The 15,316-nt window shown below is 37.4% G+C and overlaps 1 protein-coding gene across 2 annotated transcripts; it reads right to left on the reverse strand.

Annotated features, from left to right (window-relative positions):
• Positions 1 to 178: 178 nt before the first annotated feature.
• Positions 179 to 13,473, reverse strand: HisCl1 (Histamine-gated chloride channel subunit 1). 2 transcript variants are annotated; one of them, XM_075289374.1, is made up of 7 exons: positions 12,935 to 13,469; positions 8,244 to 8,427; positions 7,941 to 8,167; positions 6,980 to 7,062; positions 4,356 to 4,490; positions 3,896 to 4,275; positions 179 to 756 (listed from the first exon to the last, which is right to left on the reverse strand). In XM_075289374.1, the coding sequence occupies exons 1-7, from the start codon at positions 13,051 to 13,053 to the stop codon at positions 607 to 609; spliced, it is 1,278 nt and encodes a 425-aa protein (XP_075145489.1). In that variant the 5' UTR covers positions 13,054 to 13,469; the 3' UTR covers positions 179 to 606. The 2 variants fall into 2 exon arrangements, with proteins under 2 accessions (XP_075145489.1, XP_075145490.1); XM_075289375.1 differs by lacking the exon at positions 4,356 to 4,490 and having other exon boundaries at positions 12,935 to 13,473.
• Between the last annotated feature and the right edge of the window lie 1,843 nt (positions 13,474 to 15,316).

The following is a 15,316-nucleotide window of genomic DNA, read 5'->3' on the forward strand; positions in this document are numbered from 1 at the left end:
TTTTTTACAAAAAAGAAAAAAAAACAAAAAATGAAAAAAATAAGAATAGTTGAACAAAATAAAAAAAAAACATCGTCTACCTTTCCCTTCTACTAACTTACTGTGAATGTGATGATTAAATTTCTTCCCGCCCGCCCTTCAAACTTCTTCTGAATGGATAAATTAAATTATAAAAAACTTTATAATTAAATGTATTATTTTTTTATTCTAGTAAATATATGTTTATCCCTAGTTTTTTTCTTTTATAAAAAAATAACTTTATACTCGATGTTATGCCAAAGAATCGGTTAAAGAAATATACACATACACATACGTATAAATATATATATCATTAACGTTTAATTTGCTATAAGTTCTATTTTACTATTACATCTCTTGATATAGTGAATAAAAATAATTAACAAAACAAAAAAAAAAAACGTGATTTTTTGATGCATTTGGTTTTGTTACTTGCTTATCGTATGCGCCCATCTTCTAAGTATATTTACATTTTTAAAACAAATGTCTTTTTTTCTGCTTGCTCTAAAGATCGAAGGCACTTTTCAGGAATATGAATGTGTTTTGTGTTTTAGATCAAACCAGGAAATATAGTTATGAAATTCAGGATTAAAGAAACGTTGTCCAATACACAATATTTAATATTAAAAACGAGAATGGAAAGAAGAAACGTGAGAATTTATCGATAAAAAGTGCTGTGGCATGACCTTGGCAAAATGTATCATATTGTGGTTCTATTATTGAGGCACGATGAGGGTTCTGAAATCAGAAGAAATGTAATTTTAAAGTAAGATACATATTTCATAATTTATGTCAAGATTTCTACTTTCTGAAAGAAAATAATTTACTGCATTCAAAATGTGTCGTAATATATGTAATTTCAATTATATCTAACCGATATGATTAACAAAAATATTCCTCCACGTGTTAATGATGATAATTGATATGAAGCCAGACAAAACAAGAAATTAGAAAATATGGCAACACTTTGCTATTTACCACCAAAAATTCGAATATATTTCAAACCTAGCTAACGCTTGGTTTCCCATAAAGCTTAGTACAAAGTTCGTTTCTATGAAAAACGAATCGAATCATTTGTCACCGTGAATAAGGTCCCAAACACTGGGTTGTTGCCTGTCTATTTTTCCGTGCGAATTCCAGTTTTGCATAAATTGTTCGTAAAAGGAGTTCGCAGTTATTCCGCGCAAACGTTTTTTATAAGGTGTACAACAGTTTTTCGTGCGAAAATGTGATCTTAGTACTAGGCTTAAGGCAATAACATTTTTCCGGAACGAACAAATATCTTGCTGGCAAAAAATTCCATCTCATCGGTCATCGGTTACCGCATCTGTGTATGTGTGGTTTCGTCTGTCATTTAGTGTTGAAGGATGTGTATCATGTGGAGCCAAGTCCGTTTGCTTCTGGTGCGAACCGGGATAGAGGACAATCCCGAATCGCTGTATTGTTCATTCTGCCGAAACTAGTTTCATCATCATTCGGTTAAGTATAAGTGTTGAAAGGTGTGTTTCCCTTGGAGTCAACTCCGTTTGCTTCTGGTCCGAACCGGGATAGAGGACAACCCCGAACCGTGGTACTGTTCATTATGCCGAAACAGATCCATCATCATTCGGTTTAGTGTAAGCGTTGAAGAATGTGTATCCCGTGGAGACAATTCCTTTTGCTTCTGGTTCGAACCGGGATAGAGGATAACCCCGAACCGTGGTACTGTACATTGTGCCGAAAAATATTCATCATCATTCGGTTTTGGTTAAGTGTAACCGGTGTCTGGAGTGGGTGCACTTCGTGCGTCTTTTTGTATTGGAGAAGGACAGAGAAACACAGTGGACAATGAAACTAAATTCACAACCGTTGGTTTCGTTGTGGTGTAACCGATGTCTGTAGTGTGGCAACTTTCGACAGCAGCAGGGGGTAGTCAGACTATATGACGCCCCGCGACATCTCCCGTTCAACATTATTCTCCGCCGCAGCATCTATCACCGAATATTGTTACACCAGTTCCGACAAGTCATTATTTGTGGAATTTTTGCAACGGACTCAAGGTAAGATTAGTGATATTATAGTTTTTATGAATCGGAAACGAATCAGGGACGCGGCGATCCAAGAGAAAAGGTGAGTGGAACCTGTAGCTTGCCCCATTGTGATGGTTACAATGTGCTATGTAAGGATTGGACAAGGAATGGGTGTAGCTTTCATATTGTACAATCGGCCGTATCCGATTGGTGCTAGGAGACTTCAATGTCTACCATGAACTTTGGCAGTCACTCCTGGGTAATGAGTAGAGTCATAACTTTGACAGATTTCTTCCTCCGATTTCATTACCTCTGAACGCCCGACGTTTATCGACCAAAAGAAAACCAACTGGGCCGGATTGAGAAAGTACTCATATCGCCGCATCAGTGAGCTCCCTTTCAGCTCCCATGGTCATGTTGCTATGGGGGTGTTCCGAACATCATCAACGCATCCAAACTTCTCAGCAAAAGCGGACGAGTGTAAGGAGCGACATGCTGAGCCCAAAATCAAGGAAGATTACTAAGAAGGGCACAAGCCCAACGCTTGGTTAGAGCTCCGGAAACAAAGAATCTAGCAGCAGACACAGGTAAGTTGTGGTCAACAGTAAGCGCCCTCGATTTCCGCTACGAGAGATGTTGGAATCTCAGGCACCTTTGGGAACGAGGCGTCGATTAATCCGATGCACGAGTTTATTTAGCATCCCGAGAGAGTTATAACAAAAAGGAGAGTCATTCGTCGAATGCGTGGTCTCCTAGCGACACACCATAATTTACACCAGCCAAAGTTATTAGTGTAATCAATATCACAAAACTTGCGCTGGGTCCCGAAGGAATTTCTGTGCTACGTTGAAGCATCTGGGAATACTGGGTGTTGACTACTTGACCACACTTCTCAATATCTCCTTGGAACCACTCATTCAGTTTATTACTGAAGCCAGGCAAATACTCGAGCAAGACTTAATCTTAAGGAGGACACAGAAAACACGTCCCTGGAGGCTGGAACAAAACGTTGGGCTCTTAATTGTAATTGCGGGTACCAGTCGTTTGTAGAACAGGGAGTTCCCCAAGTGGGTGATATCTCCGGCACTGCTCAACCTCTACATATTCTCTATTACACCTCCTCCTGAAGGCGTTTAGATTGTACAACTGTAACATCCGGATGCATTGTTAATGACATCTGCGATCGATTAAAAATCTACCTTTCTCATCTTACCAGTTATATCACTGCTAAAAATATGAGAACATCCGCCATTGAATCCTCAGCCACACTATTCAAAGCAAAAGTTAGCAAGCTGTTGGGAGCCGGAGTCAATGGCGAAACAATCCCGACTACAATTACCACAAGATTCTCGAGGTCACATTCGACAGCCTTTTAATTGGTCTTCCCACGCCACTGCACTGTTTGTGATAAGCTCCGCGGTAGAAACAAGGACCTCAAGTCGCTTGCCGGCAGCACTTGGGATGCAGACAAAGAAATCCTTTTGGCTCCATAAAAGGCAATTGGCCGTTCAGTGGAGAACTATGCAGCGCCATTATGGAAACCTCAGACAAGAGACACGCTATGATCAGGTAAGTACATCCGCCTCATTTCCTATCTATTTGTGATTGATAGCTGCTTAGGTGATGTGTGTCCTATCTGCAATCATGGGCCACATGCGTCACTTTTTCGCTTGCCCAGTCAATCCTACCCGACTCACCATCAAATCACTATGGACCCATACTATCTTATTCGAAGAGTTCCTTACACCACTTTTGCAAAATGTTCCTTCGTTTTTTATAGTTAATCAGACCAGCCTCGTAGATATTACACCAACCTTTACACTAAGAATTCTAGGGGCTTCCTTATTCCAATATTGAAATCAACTTACTTTAATATCATCGAAATCCGTTATATTCTCATCCGAATATCCTTTCATGGCTTTTGTAGCCACAGGTCCCATATAGTTATTCACTATTGCAAATTCCATTAGTGATAGAAAAACAAAAACTGAACACGATGACATCCAGACGTCAATGGCCTTAACGTAAGACACTGGTGGCAGTAACTGTTGCGATTGTGTATTTTGCGTGGCCAGCGTTAACAATGATGTTACACCTAGAGTTACACGAGCCGGTATTGCTTCTGGTTTGATCCAAAATGAAATCCAAGACATGACAACAATCAATGCCGATGGTATATAGGTGTGTAGCAAATGATATCCCAAACGACGGCGTAAATTAAAAACTATAGCGAGACAGGTGAAATTACCTAAAAATATTATTCAAAAACCATTAGTAATATTATAGTACTGGTTGTTGTGCTAGTATGTTGTCGTAATTTGATAATACCTGTGGAATACTCTATAGTACAATCGGTTGTAAAATTATTCGATATATCCAGTTGTGGTAATTCGATTTCATTGCTTACTACCAATGGATCGGTCATATTCCATATAAACACCAAATCGTTGACGGTATGTGATACTGAAAAATTTAAATCTATGAAAAGAATCTTTCAACCTGAAAATGTGGCAGCAGCAGTGGATTGCCAAATTATCATCGGAGTTAACCAACTGATCCCAGGGACCGAAACTGAATCTTGAGATTGATGAAATGAGAAACGCTGAACCAACTCGATTTCCGAGGAGATCTTCGATCGCATTTGGTTACGCGACAGTGAACGGTTGAAGAGGTGCGCAATAGGACGATAAGGAGAGGAGCGCTCGTGGTTTTCGAAACAACAGATGATGTTGAAACGCATGGGTTTACCGGGTGTTGAGTATATCGCGAGGCTACCAACATTCATTCCGTTAATGTCGTGAGGCAAATTCTCTATGAATGGATCGTGAAGGCGGATCCTGATACTGATCTTTCCATATATATCGTGGAGAGAATTTTGACTTCACTCCATGGATGGTCAACTGAATGTCTGGAGCGGAGGTGTTACACTTTGTAAATTGGCCTAAACTTCTCCGGGATGTATTGGCTACTTTCTAAAGTCTTGCAATAAGTTCCGCAGAACAAATTAGGATGAAGAGAATAACATAGTTGACAACTTATACAGAAATTCATATATTAGTGGTAATGAATGCAGAGCCAGTGTAGACACAAGCCACACTGTGAGGAATAACATGGAGGTTTGCCGGAACGCTGCGCTTAGCACTATGAAAAAGATAATTCGCAGTCTGATAATTCGATAGACTGACGAACTTCGATGGGGAGGAAGAGCACCATTAGAAGTCAGGGTCCAATGGATATCTTGTTAGGGAAAAACGGGGCAGTGAAGACTGTCAACAAGAGCTCTAAAAGTGATTCCTGACATTTGCACTTACAGATATACATATCAAATGTCGGTAGAATGGATGGAAGTACACAATGACAAACCATCAAAGGATAAAGGAGTAGGCCACGATCACTGGGTATCACATTCTGAAGCCAGAAAGTTGGTCCTGATAGATACTCAAATGAAATAACTGTTACATACGTGATAGACTTAGATACCGAAATCCTATTCCCATGCCGAACCACATTACAGACCTGAAGACGGAAGTGCTGGCGATAACGAAATGAGCAAAAAGAAAAATGGAATGCAAAAACAAAACAAATTATTTCTCAGAATACGGCAGCATCTGCATAATATTTCTGGACATGTCGGAATAAGAGGGAAAGTAAAGGCAAATGAATTGGCAAATGGAGCTAGTGCATAAAGTGGACTTGGACAGAGTTGGCCGAATAATCCGCAGCAATGCAATGGTAGAACAATATTATGGGGTCATCCAAACAAGAGAACTACTGAAAGATAATAGGCATACACCTACATTGAAAGCACATCTGTGCGGAATGGGAGCAGGGGATGATGGTATATGTAAAGCTTGTTTTGAATAGGAAGAGGCCTTGGAACAATCTATACAACTGGGAAGAGACATTTTCGAATATGCCCTTGCTTGAAAGCAAATTAGGAAATTCATTAAAGACATACAAATAAAAGAAAAGAAGAAGAATTTAAAGCGCACAACAAGATGACTTCTGAATACAACCTATCCTAACATCCACCTACCAGGATGGTTCGATATCAGGATGGTGCAATAGTTACAAGGATCATGTTGAGCCTGAAATATCGGGCTGCCACTAACCTAACCTAACATACAACGATCATCTTGCAACCATCCTAAAGAGACCTATGTAGTTTGAGCCCAACTAAGACCAACAATTGTAGCCGTCTCCAAACCTGATTTTAAGGAATTGATAGTTGCGTAAATGACGTATGTTCCATCTGTTCCACCTTCGCCTGCCAAACGTACTCGGTTCAAAACCAGATAAAAATCTTGTTAATTTGATAAGAGCAGCCTCTTCCTTGGCTGGCTTGTGTTACATCAAAAATCAAGGATCCCATAACAAACGTCGCTTGTTCTACTACATCGACTCAGCTCATTACCAGATCAGATCTGGTTAGTTTTGGTCCAACTAATATCAGGCAAGTGCTGCCGCCTCCACTACATAATAGTATAGACCACTATTAAAGCAGCGTGGATCGAATATCTCTGTTCGCAGAATTATTAGATCGGGACACAGAGATTAACAGATCCCTGTTTAATGCTCTGTTCATACTACAATTTTTAATTTGCTGAGTGTGTGTGTTTTTTATATAAAATCTCCATAGTTGTACAAATAAAATTATAGTATGAACGGCGCATAACACATCTCTAACAAATTGGACTATAAATCCGCCACACTGTTACAACAACAACATTAAAGGACGGTATGCACCTTTTCGAGAAATTTCCGCTTTCGCTTTCGTGAGGCGTTGTTATTGATTGTTTAAATTTTACTCCCATAAGAAGTATATGGAAACGCTGGGTTATTGGCACCCAAATAAAATTTCCGCTAGAGGTGCACACCGTGCTTAAGGAAACACGAATATTGTACACAGTGGTAAAATATTCGAATTTTTTTTTGAGAAGTGAAATACTTACAACTCTCAATCATCATAGAGCATACTTGTGTGTCATGAGGATAGGATTCAAATTTCATAGCACATGATAGTACAAGTGTTAACCTGAAATAGACAAAAGATAATAAGAATAGAGCCTGGTAAAGGAGAAGACTGGCAGTTGACTAATGACCAGAGAATGAAACCACCTAGTCGTGCCGCCGACCATTTTTTGCCAGACGACGCCGCCGCCGAATATGTCGATTCATCGCGACAAGAATTTAGTCGCCAATTAATCAAAAATATCGCTGTAAATCAGAAAAATTTATCAATAATTGAACCTTTCCTCCACAATGAATCAATTTCAAGCTGCTATAATCAATTTGGAAAAATTTTGCTCAGAAAATTTGAATGAAATGTAAATTTGATTGTAAGATTGGTTGTACAACTAATCTCATTAATGTATAATTGTCCGCCGTCGAATAGACATATTTATATCGGCTTAGCCGTCAAGCCGCCTCCGCCGTAAAGGCCGGTATGCACCTCTAGCGAAATTTTCGGTAGCAAAAATTTATTTAAGTCTACAACAAAAAAACAGGGCTGTGTACACAAATTTTAAACCAGCTAATCGCTTTTAAAAATTGTTAATATATGTTCCAAATTATCCTCAAATAAATTGTTTATTATTTACAGACCTTTTAAAACTTTTACGCACACAATGATTGTAATAAATTAAATGTTTGCTGCCAAAATATGCTTTTGACAACCCTGTTATTTTCATTAGAGGTGCGTACCAGCTTACGAAATTGAACGCTACCGAAAATTTCGTTGGCATAAATAGCAATGCATTTCTTATGGGAATGAAATTTTTCGCTAGAGGTGCATACCGGCCTTAAGCAAAAATTTAGTGTCAGCCGTCGCCGACAAAAATAAGTCGGCTTCATTCTCTGCTAATTTTCTGAGTATACTCGCTTCATATGAAATTTAGTTTTAACTTGACTTACTTGGCCATGTATAACAGCGTCTTGTCATGATACAACCACAAATAATGATTAGGAATACTCATTTCATGGAATGTCACCTTTTTAGCATTTTTGAAAAAACAATCGGGACGCCATATACTGTGCAGCCAATCGACATCTAATATTCGATACTCTTCGCTCATATTTTCCGGTAAACGTAAACGAGGATCACGCCAACTTTGTGCTAAAAATATGTCAGTTACATAAGTCTGAAAAATAAGAAGAGATTATGTGTGATTTATTGGAATCCAATCTAATCGTTTCCCTTCAGGATATCGAACATACCATAGATTCCTCATTAATGGAATCCAGTGATAATACGGTTACATGAAAATATACCACCGTTGGTTGTCCAAGTAATTTGGGAGCTCGATTTTTATCATAGGATTTCGATGGTATTGGTAATATGTCGGGTAGAGATAAACTTAGTTCGAGATGTTGGTAAGATTCAGAACTATCCGTGCTGTTTCTGAAAGTACATATATAGAAATATATTTAGATGGTGTTTGTTTCGGTAAAAAAATGGCATGTTTTTTGTTCACACAAAGAAATCTATTAATAAAAATAGAAGATAAATTTATAGCATGTTTCTGTATGTCGAACGATCGACTGAAATGCATAGAAACAGCTGTTTTTTGGTTATAAATTCAGCTGTTTCAGTCGATTGATATATCTCGATCGACATACAGAAACAGGCTGTTAGTTAAAATAGTGTTTTCTATGTGTATAAGACTGTATTTTAATGCGTCTTAATGTGAGTACTATGTTCGGGTTTTTCACCAAAACACTAAACTGAAAGTACAAAACTATGTATGAAGACGATTATATTTTGATCAAGTCTTACCATATAATGGAAGGAAAAGATCCAAGGAATTGATTGCAAATAATTTTATATTTCTATATTAATTAATTAAAAAAAGTAACCGTGAAAACAAGCTGGTTTTCAGCTTGAAAACTGAACATAGTACTCAGCTTTAAAGACTATAAGTTTTCCCTGACGGAATGTCTGTGTTTGTAAAGAATCTTACAGTGTGTCCAATCGTTACGACAATTCGTTGATGACTAAATAATCGGTAAATGTGTTATCGATCCCATAAATATGCAGCAGTATCGACTATGCCTTCGGACTTGACTTTTAAAAGGGATATGTTCGACACGTCTGTATAAACTTATAGTCTGTAAAGCGCATAATGCACTTTACAGATTATCAGTTATTCCGGACGGAATGTCGGTGTTTGTAAAGAATCTTACAGTGTGTCGAATCGATACGACTTGTCGGCGATGTCTTAATAATCGGTAAATGTGTTATCGATCCCATAAACATGCAGCAGTATCGATTATGCCTTCGGACTTAACTTATAATGTGCACAATATATGGGATATGTTCGACACGAGCACTGTCGTCCGGAATGACTGATAGTCTGTAAAGCGCATAAGATAAACTGAATGAAAATAAAATACAAAAATTGAAAAAATACCAGTAGGTAAGACTGTATTTCAAGACGAGCTGTATTAATAAAGAACACAACTCTGATTTACTAAGTACAATTACAAAGCTTTGCAACGCTGACATCAGCTGTTAAAAAATTACCGTAACTCAGACTCGTAAGTGACACTACAATAATCGCCAACTGTTATGGGGGAGGCGTATCAAAAAGTACGAAATGTACATGAAAGCATTTTGTTACAAGAACCACTATTGTTACATGAACCATTTCATATTTTGTGAAACACAATGCGCAACTACCTTGCCAAAATTTTTGGAATTTGACGGCGCTTCTGAGAATCGTCACCACGTCGAAAACAGTTGCACTCATGCGATACTTTTTTGTAGTAAATTGGCGTGATACAACCTCTCAATAGTGACAGCACTTTTGCGACGAGTTTTAAATATCGTATACGACTGTTTGCGACATGGTGGGGATTCTTAGAAGTGCCGTCAAATTCAAAATATGTTGAAAGAGAAAAAGGCGAAATCACGTTATAATTGAAAGAACTTCGAGAAGTTCGGAATGCTCTTGTTGAGAGAATATAAACACCGCCGAAGAAAAACAAAAATTTTATTGCTCGTCACAAACTGGACTCGGACTCCCCCTTATAGGCATCCATACGATTAAGCGTGCCCTAAAAATCTAAATTTATTGAACTCACGGTCTCATGCGAATTGATCGAATTTATTACCCTTTACCATGTTATAATATTTCCCATAAGCTGACATGTCATTATCAATTTTGTTTGCAAGTATCTTCAAAGAAAAGAAAAAATAAGCCGGCTACATTTATTATTACTAAGCGTTTCATATAAACATAACTTTTACAAATGCTTGCCTTTGAATTGAAGGTTTTTATTGTCAACAATGCAAAAGAAGACTAATATCTTAGCATGTATAGGCAATAGATAACGTTTTGTTTCATATGGGTTTTATTATAATTGGAACCCCGGTGGCTAATAATACCCTCATAGAAAAATCTCTGATATAAATAGCAAATAACGATGGCGGTTTTTCACAAGGCGAATCACTGTTTTTTTTTTTTGCTGAAAAGTATTCTTTTTTCTTGAAAAAAATGACAATTATCATGGAGCATACTACTTTCTTACTAGTAGGATCTTTTTAAAATAATAAGAATGGATTTCGTGTATTTTGGAGGCATGGTCGACCGTATCGAATGTCTTCGATAGGCCAAGTGCCACAAGGACCGTCCTGTGTCTTGTGACACGTTTTGAACTGGTTGAGTCCCCTACTTATGTATGCTGAAATCGCATGCAAGCTGCTGATGTGCTATGAACTTTACGGAATTCATGTTGATGGTTAGAAACTGGAATGTTCTCTACAAAGATGGGGAGGAGTAGTGTCTCAAGTATCTTGGTTACTAGCGGGAGAAGGCAAATCGGTTCGTACAAATGGCCCTTAATCGAGATTTGCCTGGCCTCATTAGTGGAATCACCCTCCCCATTTTCCAGTCGTCGGGTATAATGAATGATTCCAAGGACAAATTGGGGAGTACTTGGATGGTTTGCGCAGTTGATGACAGCGGTAACTTTGGCTGGGGTAAATTATGGTATGTGGTTGGCTCGGAGGCCATGGATGAAAAAAGTAGTTCTCCTTCGCACTCTCGGTATGTTAAAAAAAATGTCGGTAGAATAACCTCGCTCATCTCTCCGAATCAGTTACCGTCACGTCGCCAAGATCCCATCATCCCTTGTACCGGGTTCGAGAGGTTTTCTACTGTTGACCACAACTTACCTGTGCCAGTGCCTAGGTTATATTGCTTCAGATGATCTAAATATGTGTTCCGCTTAATCTCGTCGAATATCTTACTAATATATATATTCAATTCCCTAATTCTAGGATCGGCAGGTTAAGCACAACGGCATTCAACATGCTCGTCTATGAAGGTGGTCTAAACCCACACAAAATGTCTCCTACCCAGCAAAAAATATTTCAGCTGTAAAATTTAGTTGCGCTTTTTGGTATACAATAAAGTAGGCAGTGCATCCACACTGCATGTATCGGCGGCAATAACGTAAACGAGTAATCAAACTAGTTTATGATCATTCGTTTACGTTATTGCAACCAATTCATGCAGTATAGATGCGCGAATGGTAGCGCTGTTTTCCTTCATACCAATAACAATATTGCTCACATCTGAGCAATATTTCTATTAAAATGAGCAATTATATCAGCGCTATATAGAAGCTGCTCTAAGTCGGGACATCGCCCACAAAAATCAGCGCTGATTCGGTTGTTTTGTAAGCAGTTGGTACTACCTCTCTCCCTTACAACCCTGCTGAAATAGTGCTCCATTTTTTGCTGGGATTGATTATGCCCACTCATCCAGAGGTATATACAGTCGGCAGTCCTAGACTTGACTGCTACCACCTACATTCCAAATATGAGTCACTAGTGTGTGGCAATATGATAGATAGGCCTCCACCATCCTATCCTTGTGCGATCCTTACGTAGCACACTGTAATCATCACAATGGCAAATGCTATAGGTAGCATTTAGTTTTGTCTCTTGGAATGCCGCGATCCTGATCCCCTTCCGATTCAAGTAGTCTGACGACCCTCTGTTGCTGCTCAAATCAGACCTCGTAACCCTGCCCGTATTTCAAAGTTCCATTTCATCCTTATCGCTACCATAGACTCGTAAGTGACACTACAACAATCGCCAACTGTGTACCAAGCCCAAATAGCTTATTATAATTTTTTAAATAAAAACGAAAATGAAGTGCTGAAAACATAGTTAATACGCTTAAAATTGTGAAAGGTATATTGGTGAACAATTTTTGACTTTCCAAATGGAATAAGTGATAGTTTTTCAGATATTTTTCCAGACACGCTGCCTCCATCAAGAATAAACACTAATAGACGCTGGAACATCAGCCGAATATAGCAGAATTGCAACTTGTAAATCAACGTAAATCCTTTGTTAAGACAATGTTCTATGTGTTTTTTAATTTAATAATCATTTAAATAATTACCATCTAAACGGTCGTATATTACTTGACCACAATGATTCTATTTTAAAGTGCACTTTTAATAATAGTTTAAAGGGGGTCTTATTGGTGTCGTTCTAAATTCATTTAAAAAGGCACCTAATAATTGCACTCATGCTATACTTTTTTTGTAGTAACTTGGTTCAATAGTGACGGCACTTTTGCGACGAGTTTTGGATATCATATACGACTGTTTTGGACGTGGTGGGTTTTCGCAGAAGTGCCGTCAAATTAAAAAAAATGTTGACAGGGTTCAGCAATACTATTATTAAATTCTAAATTGCAGATTTTTTTCTATGAGTGTAGTCAAACACGAGTCACTGCTCGCTCAATCACAATCAAATCATAGTGGCAGTTGATTTTGATAGAAGATGCAATGAAAACTTTTATACAAATTCAAATGTTAGTTCAAAATTAATAATTATACTACAAAAATTTGTTAAATTTTTAATGTAAATATTCTATTTATAAATATACCTATAACCATGAACACAATTGCACAGCAATATTGATTTTTCCAGTAGATAACAGTAGATTGTAATAATTATAATGAATTTGTGTTGTTTGAATTTATTCGAAATCATTCTAAAATTCATTGTTTGAGTATGTTTATTTCAATAACAAAAAAAAACGTGTCAATAATTCTTTGGATTTGTTGTTTTCGTTGTTTCCTTTGTGGTATTAAAATGGATTTGCAGCACTACACTTCTTTTCTTGCGAACAGAATGCAGATTAGAATGCAGCAGTATTTTAAAATGGTATTGAACTTGTATCACTTTTACTGCAAAATGCCTTTATTCGAATTAAACCGAATTAAACTGGTATTTCTTATTTTTTTATATTTACACTATTTACACATATTTTATTTTCTACAAATGCACATTGAAATTGCGATTGAATTTTAAATTTGTTCTTTTGACGAATTTTCTATAGACTATTTCCACGTTCATTTTAAGATCAAGGTATGTTAAAAATTAATTTCTATGGTTTCTTTATTCAACATTTCTTTGATGACATTTGCATTGCGTTGACAATTGAACTGATTGATGCAGTAGCGGGAATTTGTTTGATGAGGTTAAAATGAATGAATTAGATTACACGAAACTTAGAATCAAAACAAAAGTGGACGGGATAGAATTTAGAATGGCTGTGAGACAAAGAAAATAAGCAAAGAGTTTGGCAATATTAATTACTTTATTGTAATTGATAATTATGGTTTAATATATATATATATATATTTTTTTTTTTAATTCCAAGAATAAGATTCAATGTATCTGCAAAATAAATTGCGGTACATTTCGTCTGTGTTCCCGGTTTAATGACAGAGTTGTTTATTGCTAAAATACGATGGGCATATGTTGCCATAACACGACGCTTGGAATCGGAATTTAAAATGCTGGCAATCTTTCATTCAACTTTATACCCATCATCATGCAAAGAGATGATGGCAATTGTCAGCCGATTTGCATGAAATTGAAAAACCAAAAATACCTTAGGTCCACGAACAAGTGTGCCGAATATGGTTTATATCGGTCCATGTTTTGCTATAGCCCCAACCCTGCCAACATTTTTTGAATTTGACGGCGCTTCTGAGAATCCCCACCACGTTGAAAACAGTCGTATACGATATCCAAAACTCTTCGCACAATTTTTATACAAATTAATAAACATATAAACAATCGTATTTTACTTGACCACAATGAATCTTTTACAACTATCTTAAAATTCACTATTTAGAATAGTTTGAAGGAGCTCTTATTGGCGTCGTTCTAAATTTACCTGATAGCGTGGTACAACTTCTCTATGGTGACGGCACTTTTGCATACGACTGTTGTCAAGTTGGTGGGGATTCTCATAAGCGCCGTCAAATTCAAAAAATGTTTACAGGGATTTTACTTGACCACAATGATTCTTTTACAACTATCTTAAAATGCAACTATCTTTCCAATAGTTTGAAGGGGCTCTTATTGGAGTCGTTACAAATTTATGCGTCCTCCAGACTATAAGTTTTTCCGGACGGAATGTCTGTGTTTGTAAAGAATCTTACAGTGTGTCTTATAGCCTGCACGTAGGGTTGCCAAATGATTGTTGCCGAAATCCGGGACATTGCGCCGTACATTCCGGGATTTGTCGGGACAAGCAAAATCAGTCACATTTTTCGAAAATATTAGCCCTTATTTTATCACTTGGTATTTCTTTTGGTAAATTTGCATAAAAGCCGTGCCGCAGTCGTTATTGCTTGCAGACTTTGAAAATCCTAGATATGTTGGAGCCTCTGAAACTTTCTCCCAAGATGGCTGCGATGATTTTATATCAAGTTGTCTCTTGACAGTCTTATACTAGGAATTTGCGTGTCGTCAATGACATGAATTTTGGTATATTTTGCATCACAGTGGGCTATTGTTATAGTGTCATAAAGAGTCTATGCCCTGCCAGCATTTCAAAGTTCCATTTCATCCTCATCGCTACCACAGACTCGTAAATGTCACCACAACCATCGCGAACTGTGATGGGGGAAGCATATCAAAAAGTACAAAATGTACATGAAAGTATTTTGCCATCACTACTGTTAGAAGAGCCATTTTATTTTTTGTGAAACGCCAAGCGCAACCAGCTTGTTATATTTTATTTAAATAAAAACGAAAATAAAGTTCTGAAAACATAGATATTATGCTTAAAATTGTGAAAGGTATATGGTGAACAAATTTCGACTTTCCAAATAGAATAAAGTGATCGTTTTTCAAATATTTTTCCAGGCACGCTGTCTCCATCGAAAATAAACAAACTGGCTGATAGACGCTGCAATATGTAAATTGCTACTTAAAACTCAACATCATTCTTTTATTAAGGCCGGTATGC

Source organism: Haematobia irritans, chromosome 1 (genome assembly GCF_050003625.1).
Source record: "Haematobia irritans isolate KBUSLIRL chromosome 1, ASM5000362v1, whole genome shotgun sequence".
In the NCBI taxonomy this organism is placed as follows: Eukaryota; Metazoa; Arthropoda; class Insecta; order Diptera; family Muscidae; genus Haematobia; species Haematobia irritans.

Coding starts and splice junctions, on each gene's coding strand:
- HisCl1 (XM_075289374.1), bottom strand. CDS start 13,053: ATGAATTTTAGAATGATTTCGAATAAATTCAAACAACACAAATTCATT. Junction 4,491..6,979: donor CTCTATGATGATTGAGAGTT/GTAAGTATTTCA, acceptor TAAATTTTTCAG/TATCACATACCGTCAACGAT. Junction 4,276..4,355: donor TACTATAGAGTATTCCACAG/GTATTATCAAAT, acceptor TAATATTTTTAG/GTAATTTCACCTGTCTCGCT.